General features: G+C 34.0%; 5 protein-coding genes and 1 long non-coding RNA gene across 8 annotated transcripts; 3 read left to right on the top strand and 3 right to left on the bottom strand.

Moving 5' to 3' along the window:
- The first annotated feature begins 443 nt into the window (after positions 1 to 443).
- On the top strand, positions 444 to 1,981 carry LOC112736456 (heavy metal-associated isoprenylated plant protein 3). Its single transcript, XM_025785924.2, has 4 exons — positions 444 to 632; positions 707 to 1,033; positions 1,114 to 1,204; positions 1,292 to 1,981. Exons 1-4 carry the CDS (start codon positions 621 to 623, stop codon positions 1,711 to 1,713), a joined length of 852 nt encoding a protein of 283 aa, XP_025641709.1. The 5' UTR covers positions 444 to 620; the 3' UTR covers positions 1,714 to 1,981.
- A 5,174-nt stretch (positions 1,982 to 7,155) lies between these two features.
- Positions 7,156 to 8,299, bottom strand: LOC112735700 (uncharacterized). The gene is made up of 2 exons (XR_011870153.1): positions 8,238 to 8,299; positions 7,156 to 7,677 (listed from the first exon to the last, which is right to left on the bottom strand). It is a non-coding gene; the product is annotated as an uncharacterized lncRNA (long non-coding RNA).
- Positions 8,300 to 8,344: 45 nt separating this feature from the next.
- LOC112736457 (ABC transporter F family member 1) lies at positions 8,345 to 12,886 on the top strand. 2 transcript variants are annotated; one of them, XM_072213023.1, is made up of 7 exons: positions 8,468 to 8,691; positions 8,790 to 9,034; positions 10,000 to 10,136; positions 10,266 to 10,339; positions 10,436 to 10,646; positions 10,739 to 10,973; positions 11,445 to 12,886. In XM_072213023.1, exons 3-7 carry the CDS (start codon positions 10,062 to 10,064, stop codon positions 12,500 to 12,502), a joined length of 1,653 nt encoding a protein of 550 aa, XP_072069124.1. In that variant the 5' UTR covers positions 8,468 to 8,691; positions 8,790 to 9,034; positions 10,000 to 10,061; the 3' UTR covers positions 12,503 to 12,886. The 2 variants fall into 2 exon arrangements, with proteins under 2 accessions (XP_025641710.1, XP_072069124.1); XM_025785925.3 differs by lacking the exon at positions 10,000 to 10,136 and having other exon boundaries at positions 8,345 to 8,691.
- Positions 12,887 to 13,412: 526 nt separating this feature from the next.
- On the bottom strand, positions 13,413 to 13,790 carry LOC112736153 (auxin-responsive protein SAUR50-like). The gene has a single exon (XM_025785489.1). The coding sequence runs from the start codon at positions 13,788 to 13,790 to the stop codon at positions 13,413 to 13,415; it is 378 nt and encodes a 125-aa protein (XP_025641274.1).
- A 1,809-nt stretch (positions 13,791 to 15,599) lies between these two features.
- LOC112736458 (dolichol kinase EVAN) lies at positions 15,600 to 21,142 on the bottom strand. Of its 2 annotated transcripts, XM_025785927.3 has the most exons (16): positions 20,951 to 21,137; positions 20,740 to 20,857; positions 19,800 to 20,469; positions 19,583 to 19,695; positions 19,270 to 19,464; positions 18,998 to 19,102; positions 18,607 to 18,677; positions 18,435 to 18,515; positions 18,153 to 18,367; positions 17,835 to 18,024; positions 17,577 to 17,642; positions 16,987 to 17,075; positions 16,767 to 16,881; positions 16,524 to 16,575; positions 16,338 to 16,438; positions 15,600 to 16,175 (listed from the first exon to the last, which is right to left on the bottom strand). In XM_025785927.3, exons 3-16 carry the CDS (start codon positions 20,000 to 20,002, stop codon positions 16,062 to 16,064), a joined length of 1,710 nt encoding a protein of 569 aa, XP_025641712.1. In that variant the 5' UTR covers positions 20,003 to 20,469; positions 20,740 to 20,857; positions 20,951 to 21,137; the 3' UTR covers positions 15,600 to 16,061. The 2 variants fall into 2 exon arrangements, with proteins under 2 accessions (XP_025641712.1, XP_072067121.1); XM_072211020.1 differs by lacking the exons at positions 19,583 to 19,695; positions 19,800 to 20,469 and having other exon boundaries at positions 20,951 to 21,142.
- Positions 21,143 to 22,710: 1,568 nt separating this feature from the next.
- Positions 22,711 to 25,833, top strand: LOC112736460 (UDP-glycosyltransferase 86A1). Its single transcript, XM_025785934.2, has 2 exons — positions 22,711 to 23,384; positions 24,807 to 25,833. The coding sequence occupies exons 1-2, from the start codon at positions 22,856 to 22,858 to the stop codon at positions 25,715 to 25,717; spliced, it is 1,440 nt and encodes a 479-aa protein (XP_025641719.1). The 5' UTR covers positions 22,711 to 22,855; the 3' UTR covers positions 25,718 to 25,833.

The following is a 25,833-nucleotide window of genomic DNA, read 5'->3' on the forward strand; positions in this document are numbered from 1 at the left end:
GAAACTTTATACTTAAGGAATGTGAAACTTGTAATTTTTTTTTTTGAACTAGTGCAATATATTTGAAGTACTTAACTATTATGAGACTTTTAGATCACATATATCCTCTTGAGAAAAAGAAAAGAGAAGGGCCCTTGCAAGGATACAACTGAAGCATGTGAGAAAGGGGAGTTTTTGGTGAAGTAACTATTCTTTTGAGATGAGAATAAATTGCTCCAAGGGCACATTACCGGCCCTAAAAAGAGAGAGTTTTTGTTGGATTAAGGAGAGCCCTCTTTAATATTTTTTTGGGTGAGAGAACTGCTTTACATATTGGGCCTATAAAGCATGGGCCCAAATTAAAGGAAGCGCAAGAGCAAAGAAGTTTCTACTATGGCGTTGGGTACTTGGGTGAGTTGGGTCAAGTCAATGATAAATAACGAAAGAAGGAAGGAAAGTGGAAAGAGATGGGAAGAATGTTACGCCAAGAGTCCAGCGTGGGCCCCGTGGGTAGTATCATACACGCGCCAGCGTTATTGAGATCACTGTACTACACACTACACCCCTATATATAGCGTTATAGCTGAGTGCATAGCTACCACAACACTCTTACACTCACTCAACTCAGAGTAACCACCACAATGGGCGAGGAGGTACACATTTTAAAATTCTGTAAAATAATGAATAATTTATTTTATTGTGCTGTAATTTGAATTTGATGTTGCAGAAGAAGAAAAGCGAGGGTGGAGAAAACAGTGTGGTGTTGAAGGTGGATTGCAGCTGCGATGGCTGCTTTTCCAAGATCAGACACTGCCTCCGCTCTTACCCCGGCGTCAACAATGTCAAGGCGGAGAGCGACACCGGAAAGATAACCGTCACCGGAAAAGTTTCAGATCCCGCCAAAATGAAGGAGAGGCTTGAGAAGAAGCTCAACAAGAAGGTGATTCTTATCTCACCTCAGATCAAGAAGGAGAAAAACAACAACAATGGCGACCATAATAAAGAGAACAAAACCGACGGCGATAACAAGGAGAAGAAATCCAAAGAGAAAGAGGTCAGTAACAGTAATGGTCCCCCTGTGCCAGCCTGTCATTTTTCTACTTTCAATTCAATTTGATTATTATGTTGTAACAGACTCCGGTAATGACGACGGCGGTTCTGAAGGTGGCGCTCCACTGCCAGGGATGCGTCGACAAAATCCACAAAACTGTCTCCAAAACCAAAGGTATTTCTATATCTATACACACACGAATTGATTAATTAATGGAATAATTAGTGTTGATGTAATTTGAATTTGAATTTGAATTTGCAGGGGTGAATGAAATGGAGATAAACAAAGAGAAAGATACGGTGACAGTGAAGGGGACCATGGACGTCAAGGCTCTGGCTGCGAATCTAACGGAGAAGCTCAAGAGGAAGGTGGAGGTGGTCCCACCCAAGAAACCAGACAACAAGGAGAACAATGAAGGCAAGAAGAACAAGGGTGGTAATAATAATAATGAAGAAATGGTGACGATGGAGCTGAATAGAATGGAGTATATAGCAGCTCCACATGTTCCATTTCCATCTGCATATGGATATGGATATGCTCCTGTGGTGCATCCACATCATCATGGCGGTTACAGCTATATGCCTGCGTATACGTACCCGGAGCAGTTTCACTTGCATGCACCGCCACCACCTCCTCATAATATCTTCAGTGATGAGAACCCACATGCTTGTTCTCTCATGTGATCGTCATCGTCACCACGCTTATTATGCTCTTTAGGGATACCCAATAGAGACTCTCTATTTTCCTTTTCAATGCTTGTGACTTGTGATTAAGAGTAACCAATATTCCAAATCAGGATTTGTTATTAGCTATAATGCTATTGTAAATGACCAAAAAAAAATAAAATTGGAGAATCTCTATACTCTTTCTCTCTCCCCACTTCCACAGCTGTTTAATTTGTTAAGAGAATGTAAATTGGTTAAAAAAATATATATAATATTTGGAATCAAATCAATGTCTTGCAAGTTGCAACGGGAAGGTGCTACCAATGTTCATCAAGCTCCGAATCCGATAAATTAAGATACACAATAATAATATTCAAAAAAGGTTATGGAAATAGAGAGAAAAACTATTAGTAGTGAGGTTTTATGTTTGTGAAGAGGGACGAGAATTAGAAGTAGAGAGTAAAATAGAGTTCAAAGTTAATGGAGATTGAAGGGGCATGGCATGTCCTTATTAGGTGAGCAATACGGTTGTCCTTGCTATTTTGCTTTCAAAATTTTGTCCTATTCCTTTGGGGCGAGGGGCCACTACCCTGAAGCCAGGTTCGTTAGTGGATTTTAAAACTGTCCTTTACTCCATTCCCTTGCGCGGTGCGCCTCTCTCTCTTTTACATATCATTCATAGTTGTCCCTATTGGCCTATTCTATCTTTTCTTTTCACACTGCTTTTCTTCCTATAATTTCTTCCAATTTAATTTGGATATTTTCCTATTGCTTTCTAAATGCCCCGCCCACCACTTCAATTTTAAATCATGCAAGCAAAAATAACTTTGGGCCAGAAATTCTCATTTTATCGTGTAAATTAACCTTATGATTTTTTTTAGTCTAAAGAGCAGTTTTATTTGTAAATTTATTTTTAATTGTAAATCGAACACATTCTAATTTTTTTCTTAATCCAAATTAAAAATTAAAAAATGAACACTTTTAAAGAATGAAAGGAGTAAAATTTTATAGTTTTTAATTACTATACTAGACGTGGTAAAATGTAAATCATTGACTTGTATGTATGCTTTAATTAAAGTAAAAAAATTTACCATTTAATGAGATATTCAATAATATGTAGAAACCCAAAATTATGAAAATTTTCAATATTATATATTTATTTTCATTACCCCATCACTCAAGCAATGAATTTGAAGACATGTGAAGTTTGTCCATAAAATTCTCTAGCAAAGTAACATTTCCAGCGTGTAAAATATTTATGAATTTATCGACAAGAAGAAAGACACGGGTGGCATTCAAAAATGGACAGAAATTTATAGATGATGATTATGATTCATTGATTTATGAATGAGATGAACAATTTTTTCCCCTTTCTCCTTTTAACATGAATGAGAAGATTTTATTCTTAGCTACTATTGTAATGTGGTTGTATCATTTTTCTGAATTATTTTAGTCAAGATGTAAATGTACCATACTTCTAACTTCTAAGTATGGCCAAACACGCTCCATATAATATCAACCATATTTATGAATGTCTTCAATATGTGGAGTACATTATAATTTTATTTTCCTCGAATGACCCTTATATAATTAGCACTAATAAAAGTATATAATCAAGTAATTTAGTGTAATGATTATGAAATGACTCGTGAATTGATCTCTGGGTTCGTTTATTATTATCTGGAAACAAGTGAAAGTTGATGAGTTACATTGATTTTTTTAAAAGTGACTATTTACGTCAAAATATTTTTATACAAAAATGATAACTAAGTTTAAAAATGTATTATATTAAATAATTCAATAAAACATAATAATATATATCTAACAGTTCTTACCTATTATTTTCACACAGGGGATTACTTTGGTTTGCATGTGCTACTCATAAGGGATCATGATGGTGCATATGGGTTTTGGAAAAGTATAGGGTACCAACGTATTATTTGTCAACTTATTATTAATAATAATTAATTATTATATTTTAAATACATATATAAGGAGACATATCCAAAAAACATATATATAAAAACACTTTTATATTAAATACAGTTATAAAAAAGATATTTTTATTAGATACATATACTTTTATTAAATACAATAAATTGACAAAAGTTGACAGAAATACTATTAGTAATGTATTGACAGAAGTTGACAGAAATACTATTAGTAACGTAGTGGGATTGTCATTATGCATGGAATGTCTTTGTGCTATTATATGATATATGATGATGCTAAAAGCTTACCTTGACCATCATATCCCCAGCTATTTGATTTTTGTCTAACTTTGTGTGGGAAGAAACAAGAACCTTCATTTCAAAAAGTATTTATCCATACTTATATATGTTAATCACTATATTAGAAAAAGAAAAAAAAAAAAGAAGAATGATTACCTTTCTCTTTAATATTTTATCATGAATATTGGCAGTTCTAACTTTGTGAATGAGAATTAATAAAGACAACCCTTTTGAACAAAACTAGAATATTCTGATATTACTTGCTAAATGGAACTTTGAGAGAGGTTAACCGCAAAATCAAATGATGAAATATGCTATCTTTGTATATTATATAATAAAATAAAATAAAATAAAAGGCGTGCTCAATTTGTTTTCCTCCTATCTTTGAGATTCCATGTCCATGTGATTAAAGTGCATTATTCATAGACTTTTATTTAACCGTAAGCTCTAAGACGTGATGAGCACGCAGCCATGTGAGGATAAATAAGTAAATAACCATCACACATATATATATATATATATGATATCTCAGAAGTTCACAACAATCAAGTTAAAAGTGATACCCCTTTTTTTCAAAAGGAATTATTGAGATACCCCTTTTTTTCCTTAAAGATACAATTCATTATATTTTTATCATAAGTTTTAGAATATACCAAAGGTTTTCTTTTCAGTCTCTCTTCTTTTGTGGCAGTCCTTTCTCCACTTCCTTGATACCAAAATTATTTAGAAGTAATGAAGTCAATTAATTATCTTATAAAACTTGAGAGCAATTAAGCCATCATCATATGTTGAAATTATTATTTGGTAGAAGCAAATGACAAGTCAACAAGACAATTATTTGTAATTATTAGGGAGTTTTGTTTGGTAGAAGTAGTACCACATTTTATCAATGTATTCATAAACAATATTAATTAATTCAACAAATTAAATAATTAGTTTGGTTACTTAATAACGCGGACAAATAATGTTAGACATTGATCACAATGATGGCTACCTTGAAGGTAAGAAATGTCACAGACTCACACAGAAAACATGGTGGTGGAGCATTAAATAGTACTAACATCAAGGAAATAAATAAAATGCACCTTTAAAAAAAAAAAAAAAATTGACAATGAAGTGAACTTTATTCATAGTTGATTTTCTCTCTAAGGGGCCACACACTTTAAAGGGTCTGAAACTACTTAGTATTCTTCTTCACTTATAAACGTGTAAATGTAATTTATAAAATTTTAGAAAAAAATGGTTGCGGGGTTACAAGGATTTGTTGTTCATTGTGTTAGCATATGAAACAGAAATTGATCCTTTTTAATTATTATTAGGGATGCTCTCATAAACACCCATAAAACGTTTTTTTTTTTTAATATTTTTTAATAATTAAAATTTAACACATATAATCACTTAACTCAAAATTATATAGTGAATCAAATTTTGAATCCATCTAAATTAATATTATTTTTTATAAAAAATGATTACAATACCCCAATTATATAAAATGATTAAAATACTCTTATTATATATATTAATTTTGAGAATTTTAAATTTTAGCCCTTTTCTTCTCTATCGTTATAGGGTTAGAATTTAAAGTTTTCAAAATTTATATATATATATGATAGGAATATTTTAGTTGTGTTTTATAATAGGAATTCTGTAGTAATTTTTTATAAAAAATATTAATTTATACTGGCTTAAAAATTTAATTTATTAATTTTTTTGCTAAATTGATTTGTCCAGTCTAATTTTAATAAAAATAATACAATTTAATTAATTATATGTGTTAAATTTTAATTTTTAAAAAACATCTTTAAAAAAAGACATTTTTGACATCTTTATCTAAGTGGCTCCCTTCTTATTATTATTATTATTAGAAAATTTATCTATTTTACCTTATTTATTTGCACTTAACACACATATGATCAAGTTAATTTTTCTTATTAAGAGGAGCTTGTGAACTTTTGCCTCCTTGTCCTTTCTTTTGTGCACAAAGCAAGAAAGCCAAAAAATCCGAAACCTTTTTGCTTTTGCTTTTAACTGTTTCGCCAGTAACAATAGTAATTCATCATAGACAATATTAACTGAAGTTGAAGCCTTTTCATTTTTATCTACTGTACCCTAAATTCTTATTTATATTCATTTTATTCAAATTTTCATGGTGAATAGTGATTGATGAAGAAACAAAATTGATGGCTGAATATGACAATTGTCGAACAGAATCATTGCTTAGTTTTCCTTATCTTCTTTAACAACCAAAGAATCTCAATGGTCGATAAAAATAGCTACAAATAACATAAATAATTGAAACTTAAGATGACTATGGAATTAAGTAACTTGCACTACTAGTTGTGGATTTAATCAGTGTGTGGAAAAAATACCTATCCAATCTGTTATGTTGAACTCGTGTAACATCCAAAGTTTAATGTCATCTCTTCTTTTGCATAAGATCATTGGAGTCCACTGTTATACATTGACTTTAAGTCAAAAACAATTTGTTATACCAAATTAGAAGATAGAGAGCAAAAACATTGATGAAGATAGTTCCAGTTTCAAAAGTATTTATTTACACTTCTTTAATTATTAATATAAATTAAAAAATAAAATCTTTCAAAATACCGCTATCTTTCATAAAGCGAAGTTAATGTCACTTAAATAAATACTAAATAGAAAAGAGCTCATGATTTTTGCCAAATTTCAGAGAAAATCAAATTGCCATTTGAAAAAAAATTAAAGTAATTTCAGCAGCAGGAAGGGATGAAATACAATGCTAATCCTTTAATTTGGAAGTTAAAAAATTTCCATGCTGCCTTAGAAAAGTCCAAGAAAAGTGGTCATGGTCAGTCTTGGCTGGCTCTTTGAATATTATATCAATTAGCAACCTTACAAGTTACAACTAAGTCTGGTCAACTCTATGATTTTTGCCTATAACATATTTTCATGAAAGTCTCAATAAAACTATAAAATTGTGCAGGGTAAGCACTATAAAGTGTAAATTGTAAACACTGAAACTTTGTATGATGGACTTGTTATGATATACATATTTTTTTCCTTTGTAGGTATCATTACCTATTTTTGTTTGGACATAAACTTTTTGAGTGATGCACATACTAAAGTATATGCATGCCAAATGAAAGTAGCAGCCCAAAATACATAACTAAGTGACAAAAATGACAGCATCTAGTACACGTTATTCTGATTTACAAAAAAAAAAAAAAAAAAAAAACAGAAGATAGATGTATTTGTATATTCACTATATTGCAAAGATGTTCTTAGTATTGAATCACTGCATTCATATATTATCATTGGCATATAAATACATTCTAATATATTTATAAATATACAAGAGATATTTTAAGAATGGCTAGGAGAAGAATCGTTACCAATTACCATCATCTTCATCTATGAGTTTAACACCATTGTTTTTAAGGGCATTAACAATAACCCAAACGTTGGTTTGGCTCTTAAATCCCTTCTTCTCTATTTCCTTGGTTACATTGAGATGAATTCCTCTCCCTTGTCCATCCTTAAGTTCCTCAACTTTGAGCCGCATGGCCAATACCTCCCCAACAACAGCAACTGCTTTTGCATTGCATGACCGGCCGCACTCAAGCGACTGTTTAATGGAGTGTTCCGCAATGGAGAAGGTTGCTACAATATGACCATAGTTTCTATCCACCACGTTTGTCGTAACGTGTTTTAACGATATGAATATCCTCAAGCCTCAGCACATACCGCTTCAAAACAGTCATTCTTCAATTATCTAATGGCATAGTAAATTAAGCACACAAATTAGTTTAAATAAAAACTAAAGGGAGGATGGAAAGCAATGCTACACATAATGAAAGGAGAAACTAATGTCTTAATTGCAAACATGAAGGATACACCACCAAATCTGAAATTTTACATAAAAGAAAAGATTTATGTATAACGAAATGAAATGTCTCAAGATGCATCACAACATTGAGACGCCAAAATTTAAAACCATGAAGAGCAGTTCAATGAGCGTGACATAACAGAGTAAATATATCAAACTATGGAAATCTCAAATATGAATATAACATGTCACCTAGCTTATGAACATTGTCCAAAGAGGTAAACAAGTAACCAACCTTTAATCAACTTATTCAATTACGTTGAAAAAACCACAGAACTAGAAATCAAGAGATCAAGGAATAATGAGAGTAAGGAACCATTATTTTAAGCAGCAACCATGAGCTCACTAAAACAATAATCCACACAATAAACTCATTTGCGAAGCACATGTAGTTCAGGCATTTCATCAAACATATCATGAGCAAGTAAATAAAATGAAACTCATACCCGTAGCACTTCAAAAACTACCAAAACTGAATAACGAATCTCGAGAATCCGATGGCTCAAAACCCAAAAGCTAGAGATTAATAATGGACCAAAATTGGGCTTGTTCTGGGGCTTAGGCCCAATTTTATGTTATTGTCAATGGGCCTATCTAGAAGTGAAGCCCAATGAAAAAGGCTTTTTAAACTCCACTAGCTTCCTTGTGTCTCAAAAAATCAGAGCTGAAGAGTGGTGTAGAAAGGTGCCACCTCAAAAAGGTTTTGTTGACTTTCACTTTTTTCTCTCACCTGTCACAGTCCCACACGCAAATCTCAAAGCCCAACCTCACTATATAAATACTCCGAAAAACTTGAACAGAAGAAACCTCAAGAACCCTAAATCCAGCATCTACACGCTCATTCGATATTCATTTCGATTTCCATCTCTATCTAGATCTAAATTTTGCATCGAGCTTCAGGTTCGTATTTCCGCGATCTAATCTTTTTCTGGGGAATTGAAGATTGGAAGTTTTTTTTTTTTTTAATTTATGAATTAAATTTTTGGTGTGATATGCAGGAATTGGAGATTGGAGATTGAAGATGGTGTCGGACGCAAGCAAGAAGAAGGCTGCGCAGAAGAAGATCGCCGCCGCAGCTAAGAGAGGCGGCAAGGCTGCTGCTGCCGCGGTTGCTTCCAAGGTGGCGGCGGTTGACGCTCATAAGGCGGCTGTTAAAGTGGCGAATGAGATCGCCGACCTTCGTATATCGGATCGTACTTGTACTGGTGTCCTCTGCTCCCATCCTCTGTCCAGGGATATTCGGGTAAGTAACAAACACTAACCAACTTTTCAACCATCAATTTTATTTATTTTTTATATAAAATAATAATTGGAATTTCATGTTTCCTGGAATACGCTTAAAGGAATATTCTGTTTAATAATTAAGCTGTATGCATGTGTCTTGCAGTGTTATTTTATTGTTAATTAATTGATAAAATACGCTTTGGAAGTTTTGAATTATATGGTGATAAGATTCTATCGAGTTTGCATTCTTATAATGTCATGCCTTTTGTATTTTGTGTCTTTCTTTTGTTTTGATTAAAAGGAAATAGTTAACATAAAATGTGAAATTACAAGGAGTGTGGGATAAAAGGAGATTGAAAGAGGTAGATTACCCTGATTTTGTTATTGAAATGTATCCGTGGGCGGTGCATCCTTTAGTTTGTCACTTACACTGTATATATAATTCTTTTATCTTTGATAGAAATTGAAAATGGGACAGAAAACATTTGTTATCGTTTCTCTGAGCTATTAAAAAAGGACCCAGCAACCATTTCGTATGCTGCTTGTTCTAATATTTATTGTTAAAGAATATGTTACATTGAGCTTCTGCTACATGTGTTTCGAAATTTACTTTTAGCAACTGAATGTTGTTTTCAAAAAGTATGATATTTTAACTAGTGTTTTCTATATATTAAAAAAGAAGCACTACCGAATCAGTTAGCTAAACGATGATTTTTTTTTTCTCGACCTTTTAAGAGAATTTTGGCCTGGGTTATTCAGTTGAAACTATTGGCTTACTTGTGTATGCATATTGGCCATTTCTTTCATTTAAAAGGGGAATAGGGAATACATGTCAATAAACCTCATTAATTAATGATGCAGATTTTCTTGAGCAAAATATACCCAAAAAGAAAAAAGTTATCAAGTTTGGTAATGCTTAATTTCTCTAAAACTTGGTAGATATTCCCGGTTTAGTGTGTCTTACTTCTAGCTTATTGTTGCTAGCGTGGGTGCATGTATTTGAGCGCCTAGCCGAGCAGCTGGGTCTGTAGCATGGGCATTCTACCATGTTGGCAGGGTCAATAGCTTGGTTCTCCTTTCTGAATGTAACCAATTACTCACCTATTACAAATTCTTTGGAGGTAGGTAAAATTGTAATATTGTGCAGTAAAAGGACGTTTCTGCATTATTAAATATTAATTAGAACTAGTTGTTAATAAGCTGGAATCATGAGCAGTATACTAATGCATTTCTTTGTGTTTTTATTACAGATAGAATCTCTATCGGTTACATTCCATGGACATGACCTAATAGTTGATTCTGAATTGGAGTTAAACTATGGAAGGTTTGTTGCCTGCCTTCACCTGATAGGCTTAGATATTTTACTGTCTGTGTAACTGGATTCTTACTGATAGTTGCGAGTACTCTAAATTTCTTTCAGACGCTATGGTCTACTTGGATTAAATGGATGTGGAAAATCTACTTTGCTTACGGCAATAGGTTGCCGTGAACTTCCGATTCCTGAGCACATGGATATCTATCACCTTAGCAGGGAAATTGAAGCCACAGATATGTCTGCATTGGAGGCAGTCATAAACTGCGACGAGGAAAGATTGAAGTTGGAAAAAGAAGCGGAAGCTTTGGCTGCTCAGGTTTGTTTTAAGTAGTAAGGCAGCTGACTAGTACCCATTTGTTACGTTATTTGGATGCGTTGCTAACTTTCTCCAGGTGACTTTAATTTCAGGACGATGGTGGTGGCGAAACTCTTGAACGGATTTATGAACGATTAGAGGCCCTAGATGCAGCAACTGCAGAAAAGCGTGCTGCTGAAATTTTACATGGTCTCGGTTTCAACAAGGAGATGCAAGCAAAGAAGACACGTGATTTTTCTGGTGGCTGGAGAATGAGAATTGCACTAGCTCGAGCTCTATTTATGAACCCAACCATTCTTCTACTTGATGAACCAACCAATCACCTTGGTATCCTCCCTCTCCTGCAATAATTCCCCATTTGTCTTGAATGGAGAAAATTTTGTCAGATCGGCTTGTGTTATGCACTAAAATGGTCATGATAATCATATTTCTTGCATTATGTTGGTTCATATTGAAGATTCTCTTGATGCTTTATGTATATGTTTTAGTTGTTGCTTTTAAAAGGCATATGATCATTAATATATCATTTGCATGTTTCATTATCTAATTCATATTCTTTATGGATTGTCTTGTTATATATGGTCACCTTATGGAAGATTTCTCCACCATCTGCTCATGTTATTGCGTAACTTAATCAAATTAAAATTAGGCTTAGGCACATATCTAGTAGCACAGCTGGTACAATATTATTTGAAGGTAGCTAGGTCAAATACTTGCTAATTGTCATACATCAAGTTCACTTTTGTGTATCATTGTTTTGATTGGCGCATATAAATTATTTATCTTTTGTGTGTGCAGATTTGGAAGCTTGTGTGTGGCTTGAGGAGAGCTTGAAGAAGTTTGACCGTATACTGGTTGTGATTTCACACTCTCAGGACTTCCTGAATGGTGTCTGCACAAATATTATCCACATGCAAAACAAAAAACTAAAGCTTTACACTGGTAACTATGACCAGTATGTTCAGACTCGTTCCGAGTTGGAAGAGAACCAGATGAAGCAGTACAAATGGGAGCAAGAGCAGATTGCCTCAATGAAGGAATATATTGCTCGATTTGGCCACGGTTCGGCAAAACTAGCTCGCCAAGCACAAAGTAAAGAGAAAACACTGGCTAAAATGGAACGGGGTGGACTTACCGAGAGAGTGGTTAAAGACAAAGTCTTGGTGTTCCATTTTACTGATGTGGGAAAACTTCCCCCTCCTGTTCTTCAGTTTGTTGAGGTGACGTTTGGTTATACCCCTGATAATCTCATCTACAAGAATATCGACTTTGGTGTTGATTGTGACTCTAGGGTAGCCCTGGTTGGACCCAACGGTGCCGGAAAGAGTACACTACTGAAGCTCATGACTGGTGACTTAATTCCCAATGATGGCATGGTCCGGCGTCACAACCATCTTCGAATTGCTCAATTTCACCAGCACTTGGCTGATAAGCTGGACATGGAGATGTCTGCACTCCAGTTTATGATGAAAGAGTACCCTGTAAATGAGGAAGAGAAGATGAGAGCAGCTATTGGGAAGTTTGGGCTGTCAGGTAAAGCTCAGATAATGCCTATGAAGAACTTGTCTGATGGGCAGAGGAGCCGTGTGATATTTGCATGGCTAGCCTGGAAGCAGCCTCATTTGCTACTCCTGGATGAGCCAACTAATCATTTGGATATCGAGACAATTGACTCATTGGCCGAGGCATTGAATGAATGGGATGGCGGCATGGTGCTCGTTAGCCATGACTTCAGGCTCATAAACCAGGTGGCCCATGAGATATGGGTGTGTGCAAATCAAACTATCACCAGATGGGATGGTGATATCATGGACTTCAAGATGCATCTCAAATCACAGGCAGGCTTATCTGACTGAAGTTGATAGGTGCTGGGGCATGAGCTATTTGGCTCGGATTTGGTGCTGCCATTTGAGTTGCGGAGTTACTCAAGGCTGATGAATGATGATGAAGTTCAATCACAGATTCGGTGCATAAAACCTTGCAATAATTTTGTGTTGCCAAGATGTCTCTTCACCCTCTTAAAATGGCGCTAATATATAGGATACTGTTCTCTTAATATGATTTAATTGCGTGGCTTTTTGCCAGCATGATAAGATGGTATGGTATCTTAAGTATTAGATATGATCCCCATCTGAATCACGCATGCGCTTGTTCTATATATTATATGATATGATAAGATATTATATGTTGTATCGAGATATTATGGTATTTTCTAATAATAACTGTTAGTCTTCGTCCCATCCTTATTGCTGGTTTTGTTTTTAAGGATACAAATGAGTATATTCCTAGGCATTTCCAAGTTTTGCGACTTCATTGAAGAATTTCAAGGATACACTACCTCTAATACATGCACATTGAATTTCAGGATCATAATGTGACATAGCGATTTCAATAACCTATCACCAAACAAATTTTCACATCTAAACAAATGTTCGACCAATAATTTAACGTTAATTGCAAAGACTTCTCATATTTGATCAACGCTTTATAATGTGATATAGTATTTGAACGTACACCATCTTATTAAAGTGAATAATAGCACATCAAAAGTTGAAAGTGCTAACATATTCAAGTCTCAAACCTGACATTGGACAAGGATATAGGCCTTTTCATTCTAGATCAAATCCTCTCTGGCACTGCATATTAGAGAAATACAATTTTAATAGGTGCTGAAACAGAAGCAAAATAGGACATATATGTACTAGGAAAATTTGTCTCCAATTTTCTATATCCATTAGAAAACAAAGCCTATTAAGAAATTAAGATTTATTTTTCATCTTCCTCTTTCTCCACTTGATGATGAGCCAGTAAGGTCTCAATGTCACTAGGGTTGCAAGGAATGGTAATTGCACCATGCTGATCAAAACCATACTCTTCAGCTGCTCTCTCCAACAAACTCAAGAATGTAGAGTTTCTCAAACACCTCAATGGCACCAAGAACCTCTTTGGTCCTTCAACAGTAGCAATCACAGCAAAATGGCCTTCTTTCACAGATGATGAGCTTGGTTTATTATTTTTACCTACTAGTAATAACACAACTTTATGAAGCTTTTCCAACAGAATCTTGAGCTTCAAAATGCCACCACTTAAACCCTTCTTTTTGTTGCTGCTGCTGCTTCTATTTCTTGCTGTCACCTCAGCCATAATCATGATCATGTAATATGATATCTATATATTTGTGCTGTAGTGCACTATATTATATTCCCTTCTAATTGAAATTGTATCTCTATCTATGTATGTATATGTTATTTTTGTGAACTTTATAAGATATATATAAGCCAATAAAAAAAGACATAACAACAGAAGATAATATTGCTTGCACAGTATTGAATATAATGCACAGAGCAGACACGATAAACATGCTACAATTAGAAAGTTAGTAGTAACACATGTAATTGAATCAGAATATGGTGCAATGTATCCATGTCTTTCATTTTATCATGTTAAGAGCCTCTTGTCTTATCTTCCTTGACATGTCATTTCAGTTGTTGCCTATGAAATTATTCATATAAGATTATAATTAATGAGAAAAGCACACCCTCCATGCCACCTTACATTGATTAATAAACATGTTTAATGTTAGTTTGATCAATTGGGTTGATGGGATAGTTCACCAGATGATTAGTCTTAATATGATATAATTGGATATAGCTAATTGTAGGCAGAATAATGTACCTTTAGGCTCATTATTACCAAAGCCTTTGATGGAGCTTTGGTAACACAATAAGTATAACTTAGATGTTAGATTTTCTTTTTAACTCTTCTATAATCATTTACCAAAATAAAAGAGATTTTATCAATAGTTATGTTATTCAGTTTTCTATGACTTACCACCATGAATAACTTCTTAAAGAAGAATTATATGTAGAGAGAAATTAAGATAATACACAAATAATTGATGTTTTAATATCATATATTAAGAGACCTATCAACAATATGGCGGATGAAAATCTTTTTTATATGTTAGATACTCATATGGAGTATCTTCAGTAAAGTTGCTATTTGAGAACCATTAATTGATTTAACATGTATGACTAAATTGTTATCTAATGTCTATCAACTATCAACTGCACATGAAAATAATTACATGTAAATTTTTACCGTCGTATATATTATCTCTCAAATATTTATTTTAAATTAAATAATGTTCATATAAACTTGTCTATGTGTGTGTTTCTTTTGCAATTATATATATATATATAATTGTGAATGAATGGTACAGAAATAGTAGGCACATGTGTATCATTAGGCAAATAGTAGCTAACCCTCCAACTCCAACCACTAAATTCTTATCATGTAGGCTGTTCCCCCGTTAATTTAGGGCAAGAGCCAAGCCAAGATGGTCTTGTTATTTCAGTTTATGCAGGCTTTGTATTGGTAAAATCTCCTCAAAACTAATAATGCTAGCTTACTATAGTTTTTGCATTTTTGCATCAAGTACATTGAACTTTAGACAAAATCCACATATTTATTTGCAGTTTGTATTTTCCTTTTAAATGTAAATTAGATAAAGCCTTGTTATTAGACATTTACATTCTATGGAATTCGAAAAGTGAGTAGTGATGATCAATATCTATATATGTATGTGATTGCTTAATCATACTTCGAAATATAATGCATCTAATTATGAAACAATGAAATAGTCCAAATTTGATAGAACCCCGCTCATACAAGAATGACTCTTAAATTGAATAATGTTTCATTGAATGGAATGCACATATAGTTGCGTGCAGCAGAATGCGAAAGATATTTACTATTTATACCAACTTGAGTTGACAATGCTATCTTATGCCTCATTCATGTATTACTATTTTTAGAAACGCTGAAAGTAACAAAATTGCAATTGTGCTTTGCATACGCTTCAAAATGAATATCATATATTCATAATACACTTGAAGAAAAAAAAAAGAATCATATTATAAATAAGGTTAGGGATCAGAAAACATGAGGATATATGATAGCAATTTTCAGTTTTATTATCCATATTCTCAACAAGTACACACTCTCTCTCCCTCTCGCCTAACCTGTGCAATGCCCGTGAGAAAATTGAAAGAATGAAAATGAAAACTCATTTGATATTCAACTGTTTTCCACACTTTTCATCGTGGCAATCAAAAATGAAAAATTGTGACTCCTATAAATAGCATGCTACCATGTAGGGCATCACCCCTTTTACACTATTCCTATGACTATCATTTCTGTGGAGAGATACAACAATCCTATGTTGGCTATGTATACCATCCCTAACTCTCAAATAATTATTGTCACTGCTGTCAGCATTTGGTTAACAGTTATCTACAAAAAGAATATGCCAAAGCAAGCATATGCTAAAAAATCATCAAGACTTCTGTTGAATAGTGAATACCGCTCATCCAAGATAAACTTCTATTTTTTGGAAGGAAGAAGCTGCAGCATCTACAAGCATAGAAGGCTATAGAAAAATAGTGGTATGAATGCATTGTCAAGTTGTGCTGTGTATGCCTCCAACAAACCACTAACAGTCACAGATAGAAGCAGCGAGAACCAATGCTGCAAAATGGTCAGTAACAAATCGTCAAAGAGAAAGCCAGAAATCCAGAGAAAATATATATATATAGAATAGCAGGCCTCTCTGATTAGCTTTGCTAGTTTATTTTCTTAAAGTAAATGGAAATTCTTGTAGCGGTCAGAGAGGAAGAGAGAGAATAGTACCTGGGTGAAAATGTATCCACTTGATGCTAACAATAGAAGGAGTAACCAGCAAGAAGCTAGAACAGACGTGATACCAGCTGCAGTACCTTCAATTGTTTTCTCTGACAAGTAGAAAAAGCTGCTATTCATATCAAATCATATAACGCAAACAGAAGTTAAAGATCATTAAGAAAAAAGAATACTTACTGCCAGTTTTACTCCACCTTAGAACACCATACTTGTGCCCGATTAATGATGCCTGTACAAAATAGCCAAAACTAACAGCAACTGAACAACACCTTTTTGCATTATTTAGTAGTAGTAATAGTAGTAGTAACAACAACAACAACAACAATAATATTAATAAAACACAATTTATTTATCCTTCATAAAGCAAAATCAATAACCATGTAGGCCAAATATCACATATTTCAGAAACAAAAATATTACCATTGTATCTCCAATTCCTAGACTCAATATTCCCGCAAAAGGAGCAAGGGGTCGATCATTGTAACCAGAAGACAACCAAATAGGAAGTGCACATCCCAGTAAAAGTGAGAAGTGGCTGAGAAAAGAAAGTTCATCATGAAAGGGAACCAGATGGAACTAATGTTCATCATAAATATATGCTCTTAAATTTGATTTAAACAAGAAAGAAAGTGTAAAGTACCTGACAATTAGAAAATCAGAATCACGGTGATCAGTGAATGCATTCATAAACTGATGAATTGGTTGTCCCAAAGGCCAGATTCTCCATATCTGGGTCAAAAAATATCAATGTCAAAGCAACTAACGAGAAACAAAAGTTGTAAAACCAATTAGCCTGCTTTGAATTGCTTTAGAAAACTAGATCATATTTGTTGGTGGTGATTTTCAATGTAACACTTCAGGCAAATGAAAGAGTAAAAAGAAAAAACTTGTGAATATCAAAGCGTTTCAAAATTCCAAAATCCAACATGAACAAATATCCAAAATTCCCCCTTACATTCTTTCCAGGTTGACCGTTAACAATACATGGATAATGGATTATTGCACATATGCCTCACAGGACCTACAGCCTGCCCAACTCAACCCTTAGCCACATACAAATATACCCAAAATGGTTGGTTGATTTCAATTTCATCACATTAGTGCAAATCTATGCTACTATGGGTTTAGAACCAGATTTCTATGGACACTTTATAAGAAACTATGATCAAGAAACATGCCAATTCAAAGTATAAAGTAACAAGTGCTAAGTATGCATCTAGGGATACTTACTCGAATAATTTCTAATGTCAAGAAAACTGCCAGAGCTGCACCAAAACCCAGATCAAGAAACTCTGGCTGAAAGCAATGAAACAGTGAGAAGTATATATTTTGTTGGAATATATATTACTGCCTAACCTAGTAATGATCACACAGTGTGGGTGTAAGAAGAATATATTATTAGAATAAATTTGGCATTGCCACTCCTTCACTCAAAGTAGGAAATAATGCAATGGACTTTTGTAAATAATAAATTATATCTCAAATCACCTGTAAGATAAGAGCAGGTACAAACATCAAGACAGCCAATAGATGGTAGTATTTCCGCAGAAGAATTCTCTCAACCCTACTGTTCTTGGAGATGTCATAGACATATAACACAGAGAGACATATTACACAAACCCAATAGATACACAGTGATAGTCTTTTGAATGGATCTGACAAAACAAAGGATAGTACCCTGCAAATAAATGTTCCAAAATGATAGTTTATTAATCATACAAAACAGGGAATGGTAATGATATAATAATGCAGTGATATATACAATGGCAACAAACAAAAGAAATCATATTGAATACGATATCATACCAGAGAATAGGATGCAGATGAAATTCATGCACAAACTGCATCCATAATGGTACAATCCCAACCATGACCAATACAAAGAGAGAAATGAAAATAATTGATCTTCTAATCTCACAGTATCTTTTTGACTCAGCAGAAGCTGTATTTGTGGACCATTCCCATACACGAAGAATATATTTGAAAGGTATTGGATATAGCAGAAGGCCAAGCAGCAGTCCCTGTCAGAACAGTAAACTAACTTACTGATCCAGCTTACATTAACAAGTTACACGAGTTAGCTCATACCTGAATAATGATGCCTATCTCACTTCGACTAGTTTCATACTCTGCAGTGACCAAATCTGATGACATCAGTAGTCCACATAGCTGTTCAAAAGGTAATCACCAACTAAATCCATATCCATCTTATCCATCTTATACCACTAGAAATGAGATAAATGCGTAAAGAAACACTAACCCTCATAACAGTAAGCAACAGCATGTCACCAAAATAGAGAACAATACCAGCGGTCACCAAAAGTACTTCCCCTGGAAAAAAGAGGGGAAACTCTCATGATAAACAAGCAGTCCAAAAAGTAAATAAATAAAAAATTTCCAGATTTCAGATAAGGCTGTGAATGAACTGTTATTGACCAAACAAAAAAGCAAAGTTGCAACGATCCTGAATGATTCAATGGTGTTTGATTTCAATAGCTATAAAAGGTCTAGATGTATCAGAGTTCGTAAAACAGACAATGCACTCATGTTCAAAGTAAAGTGACCACTTTAACAGTAAAATGAAAATCCCATGCAGCTAGAAGAGCAGATGGCTAAGACCACCAGCATAAATTTCACTTTGCAACACATACCAATGGAAGCACAAGATGGAAAAGTTCCAAGAAAATGCTGAATTAGCATCACTGCTGCCAATCCATGACCAAGGACCCATGACAGCTTGAATGCAAGTTGCAAACCTGCATAGAAGACAATTTTCCTTAACTGAATTGAAACAGAAAAAATCACAATGTTTCTCTTCTTATATAACAATAGCGCTCGGCTCAATTCAACAAGAATGCAGAAGCCCAAGTCCGAGCAGTTGCTCATGAAATATGAAAAATAGAAGGGGGCATACACAACTCACCACTTTGGGAGGAGGTAGAAGCAAGTGCCAGAACGCACAGTGAAGCTTGCAAGAACAAGAAGCACAAGCCAAACCCTAAACCCCAATCCTTACGCGAAAGCGGAGTGCGGTGCAACAGAACAAAACTGAGGAACACGAGCACCACGAAGCTGGTGGCAGATGTTGCCCAGTATTGCAATGTCGTATAGTGAATCTCTACATACATGCAAAAATAAATAAAAATTCACCAAATGACAAATCAAAACAAAACAATCATCATCATCATCATCATCATACTAAAATGCACAGAATTGAAATTGCGAAAATATAGAACCTTGAAGATTAACTTGTGCCAATGAGAATCCTCTTGATAATTGCGTCAATTTGGAGAGTAGAAGAGCAGGGAGAGTCACGGCGCCGAGGAGGATTCCGGAAGAAGCACCGCGTCTGAAACGAATTCACGAGAATTCGGTGGGATGAGAAAAAAACAACAACGGAGAATCGCGAGAATTTGGATGAAATCGAGAAATTGAATAGAAACAGGTAGGTACCTGGTGCGGAAGAGGGAAGAGGAAGAAGCGGCAGCGTCGTAGCTGATCTCAATGAAGGAGGCTGCGAGGGCGAGGAGAGAAAGAGGGACGCCATGGGAGAGTAAGAGAGAGAAAGGGAGAGAGAAGAGTATATGAGCGATGAAGAATAGCACAACGGCTCTCTCGCCATTAAGAAACGACGACGAAGACGTCGTCGTTGACATGGACAAAAAAAATTCAGAAATAGAATCCAAATCAGAAGTTGAAGTTGGAGTTGCAGCTCGTAGCTCGCAGTGATGATATTAATGAAGGTTTTTTAATTTGTAGTATAGATAGAAATATGTCATTAAGATGAAAGGAATATGAATTTTGATATGAAGTATGTTTGGTGGGAATTCAGAACTCAGAAGCGCGTAGTTCGTTAGGAGGGTCCACTACTGTGGGCGGGTAGAAACTAGAGACCACATTACACGTCACAAATCCTACGTGTTCTCATCTCATAGGTGCTCCCACGAAGACCTGGACTGGCCCATTATTTAAAAGGCCTGACCCAATAAAACTATCAGGAAGGGAAAATCTCCAGACCCAAAAAAAAAATCCCAACTAACCAACTTAATTAGTTATCAGCCTGCAGATTAAATCATGGTCATCTTCAATATAAGGAAAATTATAGCACATTTTGACGGTTCCACTGTAGAGAAGATTAAAAGGAACCCCAGTTAGCATAATTAATAGAGAAGACAAGCTTATTTGGCCGCACAGATTGAATGGAAAGTATGGGAAAGGATTACATATACTACATTAGTAAAGCAAGAAATCAAATAATTCACCAGAAAACATAATTAAACTCAAACATGGTCATATTGAAGGCTAGATTACTAGAGCATGAGCATGCAGAGACAGCTGCTGAGAAATTAAATGCAACAACACATACTACAAGAATAGGAGAAAGAAAAATTACCTGGCATCCACCACCCAAGGATTGGATAAAATGCAACAATGATGCTACATTTCAGAGAGAGACAGCAAGCGGAGCCATAGCAGCAGTGTTCAGAGACCATCCAGGAGGAATCACAACTCTGCAGGACATAATTTCATAGACATAGGAGGGATACAATTTGAAAATCATAGAGCTGTTCGGATCAATCAAATATTGGAAGCCGAAACAATACCATGGATCCAATTTGAGGCGCGGGGATTCGAGATTTTGCAAGAGCTCCTCATTGCTTCTAGCATCTCGCAGGGGTACAGAAGAAGGGCATCAATTAGCTTCACAGTCCAATGAATCCTCATAGTTGGTGCTGCATCATTGGAGGGGTCGCGTCTGCTATCCTCATTCAAGACGGTAAATTGGAGCACAAGCCGGGGAAAAAGAAATAGATTGAATGAATTAGGATATTTAGATTGGGCTGGGGTTGGGCTGTATTGTTCTTTTGGGTAGCTTGGGCCTTAATGGCCCACGTCCAAAAAAATCATGGTCATCTCTACTTCTTTGCTAAATTCAACCTAATATTGTACACACAAAAAGAAAAAAAATCAACCTAATATAAACTATTAATCTAAATAGTAATTTACATATAAATCTAATTCATGAAATTTACTCCTTATGTTTACAAATTCACTCTGAAGATATATGAAAGATTTATCTAAATAGTACACTGATGCATGTTAATTCGAACGACGACCTTAATTAGTATTATTTGTGTAGTAGGGTAAGATATACAGTGGTGGCGGGAACAATAATAATGGCTTTATGTGTAGACAAATCAATGTGTTACATCATTCTCATACAAATAATGAGAAAAGTCAAAAAGAAATACTGTTACGAAAAGATCAGATATATCGATATCATGCACAAGTGCACAACACTCGGCGAATGGTTACGTTAAAATAGTATATATAACCTTCTTTTGTTTGATTTGTTGAGAATTCTTTTTTCTTTTGGTGATTAAATTGTTATTTCTTGGTCTTTTCTACCTTGACTTTTCAAAATGAACATGTATATCTGCTATCTGATTTAAGAAAGGAACCTCCAGTCGCCAATGAATAATAGTTCAAATGGCATAATTTCTCTATACTCATCTAAGAGGTTGCGGGTTTGAGTCTTCGTATCTTTGGTAAAAAAAAAAAAGGAACTTGCAGCCAGCATAAATATTTGAATTTCACCGACTATATATTATAAACCTAATAGATGTTGCTAAATTCTTTATCCTAGCAGAATCATATTCATTGAGATTTAATGATGCAAATTTTGTTGTAAAGTTATCACAATTCTTGATGATTAAGAAATTAAATACTTTTATAAAATTCAAAAATTAATAATTTATTTCATAGGTTACTTTTCCTTAATTAAAATGGACTAAGTTTAAGTGGTTTTTTAACCTTGATATAGAAAATATTTAAAATAAAAAGTAGAACAAACCAAGTGTAGAAATGTTATTTATTGTAAGTTTCCATCATTATTTGTCTTAATAATAAAACAATAACATTGTTTATATTGGGTCCCTATAAAAATGAATAATTGGATATCTTTAATTATATATGTCTAAGATTTAATGACATGGCTTATTAATTCAAACTTCCAATATTTAAAATTATTTTAACTATATTTAAATTTTAATTAAAAAAATTTGTCATTACGTTATCAGTGATCCTACATGACAAAGTCATTTTAGTAAATAAATTCAACAAAGTCAATACAATAACTTAATTAAATTTATTTTAAAAAATAACTTATTTACCTAATTTTTTTATATATTAATAGAAAAAAATAATATAACATATATTTTTTTACTTTTTGGTGTCTCATGTTAGAAAATAGAAAGGATAACATTACATTAAACAATACATATCTGATCCCAAATTAACTTAAAAGTGACATCTTATGTCAAATCCTACTATTGCAATAAATATTAAATATTCTAAGTTACTAGTGATGATTATCACTCTATTTAGGATTATAAGTTTCTCATATGTTCTTCTTCACTTCACACTAATGACTCAGCGAAGATTATTATGTCCTTAAAATCCCTTCAAAATTTCGAAAGTGATCCATAAGGAACAAAAGCAAGTCTTCCATGGCAGCAAGAGAGAAGAAAGGCCCTCATGCCATACTCATAGCTTATCCACTTCAAGGCCACCTCATCCCTTCAGTGCACCTCGCCATCAACCTCGCATCACGAGGCTTCACCATCACCTTTGTCAACACCCACTCCATCCACCACCAAACCACAAAAACCATCAACGGCAACCGCAGCGGCGAAGACATCTTCGCTGCCGCACGTGAGTCCGGCCTCGACATACGGTACGATACTGTGTCGGATGGCCTCCCCGTGGAGCTGGACAGGTCACTCAACCACGACGAGTTTATGTCGGGATTGGTGGACCTGATGCCAGCCCACGTGGAAAAACTGGTGGCGAAGATCATGCAACAATTTTCGCCACCTGTTACATGCTTAGTGGTGGACACTTTCTTTGTATGGGGATCACCCATAGCCAAGAAGTTCGGCTTGCTTTGCGTTTCGTTTTGGACAGAGCCTGCTTTGGTTTATACGCTTTACTACCACATGGATCTTCTTAAGAAAAATGGTCATTTTGCTTGCCAAGGTAATTATTATTATGTTTTTCTTTTTCTTAATTTACCTCTGGAAAATTATTTAATCACAATTTACAAGTCTTTCCCATCTTATATTTTGAATAGGAGAAGTTTAGGCCAGCAACTTTATTAAATTTTGACCAGCATATTGTGATTAAAGAAAAATGAGTCATTGAATAAAATTTCACACTAATTTCACACTATTAAAATTATCATTAATAGCTATTTGATGGCTACAAATCACAAAAGTTACTGTCTCCTAACACTCCTCTTTTAAATATATAGATAGATAGTACAAAGTTTCAATTATTGTAAATTAAATATAAAAAATATAACCTCAAGAAATTTTGTTAAGATACATATCGTATAAATATATTATTTAGAGAAATGTGAGCGGGGAAACAAATTTTTTTTATATCAATATTGGCAAATATTTTAGTCCAACACCTTACTTGTATCCTATTAAAATTTAAAGTTTAAAATTTAATATTTAAAATTTATTGTTGTAATTTAAAATTTATTCAACACTATATTTTTTACATATTACGTATAAAAATATATTTATTAACTAAGTAATAATTTAAAATAATTAATTTTATTAGTTACGTAATATTATTCTATTATTTATCATATAAAAATGAGTTCTAGTTTAATACTAATTAATCTCTAGACTTTCAAACTCTAGTTAATTGCAAATCAATGTCAAGTATATACAAAAAATTAGTTATTAATTAATTATATCGAATATAAAAATAAGAATATTTGGTATTTTGTAAATTTATTTTATTATATTACTATAATTATTTATAATGATAATATAATGACTATTTTTAGTATATGCGAAGAATGTTTATTTAACTACTTTTCAGTTGTTTGATATTAAACTTTGGAAAAAGAACATTTTTAATTATATAATGAGTTGATATACTTGATACAAACATATATATCTTAGACTACTATAGATGAATTTAAAAATAACACCGAGAGAAATCCTGAAAAAAAAAAAAAGGAAAGCAACCGTCGTAGTGGTGGACGAAGGTGTTTGATTTTATCACTTGTCAGTTGTCACTTCCATTTTTATTGTCTCTAGCTATCACTCTATTATTATTATCTTCAGCTGCTCTTTAATTATTTTCTATATTTTGTCTGTTTGCTTGCAAGTTCCACCTATATTGAGCTTCTGCATGTATAAGGTTTATTTGTTTATGCACACTACACATCATGAAAAAACGACACGTAGATTTTTTTTCTTCTCGCTCTCTCATGTCAAAAGCATCTGGAATAATTCAGAATATTCATTATTCAATAATAGTGAGACCATAACATAAAGTGGTTAATTAATTATTAGTTTGTTAACCTTAGTCATAACATCATATGAGGTCATCATAATTTTTAATTATCTTTTCCTTTAATTTTTTATTTTTCATATCCAGATATTAGAAAAGACCCAATTGACTATATACCTGGGTTGAAAACAATTGATCCAAAGGATCTCACATCATATCTTCAAGACTCTGATACATCATCAGTGGTGCATAAATTGATCTTCGCAGCATTTAATAATGCTAAAGGTGCAGATTTTGTGCTATGCAACACGGTGCAAGAGCTAGAGCCACAAGTCATAGAAGCCCTACAATCTTATAAACCATTCTATGCAATTGGACCCATTTTCCCACTTGGGTTCACCAATGCCACCGTGCCAACTAGCCTATGGTCAGAGTCAGATTGTACCCAATGGCTCAATTCCAAGCCTCATGGTTCGGTTTTGTATGCATCTTTCGGTAGCTATGCCCACATCACAAAAAGTGGCCTTTGCAAAATTGCAAATGGGCTTTTGATTAGTAAAGTGAATTTTGTTTGGGTGCTCCGGCCCGATGTTGTGAGCTCGAATGATATCGACCCGCTACCCGTTGGATTTAAGGAGGCGGTTTGTGACCGTGGGATGATCATACCTTGGTGTAGTCAACGGCAAGTGTTGACTCACCCGGCAATTAGAGGTTTCTTAACTCATTGCGGTTGGAATTCTATATTAGAAGCTATTTGGTGTGAGCTTCCACTATTATGTTTTCCTTTGTTGACGGACCAATTTACCAATCGGAAATTAGTGGTGGATAATTGGAAGATAGGGATTAATTTGATTGATCGGACGGTGATCACGGAGGAGGAGGTATCTAAAAATGTGAACCGTTTGATGGATAATAAATTAGGGAGTCAATTGAAGGATGCAATAAGAGGAATGAAGAAGAAGCTAGAAGATGCTTTGAGTCCCAATGGATCCTCTGAGAAAAATTTGAAAGCCTTCGTCAATGAATTCAAGCCCAACGCACAAACTCAATGTCTTTGAATCATCACTACTTGTCATATAAAGAAAAATAAAATAAAATGCCACTAGTCTAGTAGTACTTTAATTTCTAGATATGTGGAATGTGTATTTCATATATATCTAAAAGATTTTGGTCA

Source organism: Arachis hypogaea, chromosome 13 (genome assembly GCF_003086295.3).
Source record: "Arachis hypogaea cultivar Tifrunner chromosome 13, arahy.Tifrunner.gnm2.J5K5, whole genome shotgun sequence".
Lineage (NCBI taxonomy): Eukaryota > Viridiplantae > Streptophyta > Magnoliopsida > Fabales > Fabaceae > Arachis > Arachis hypogaea.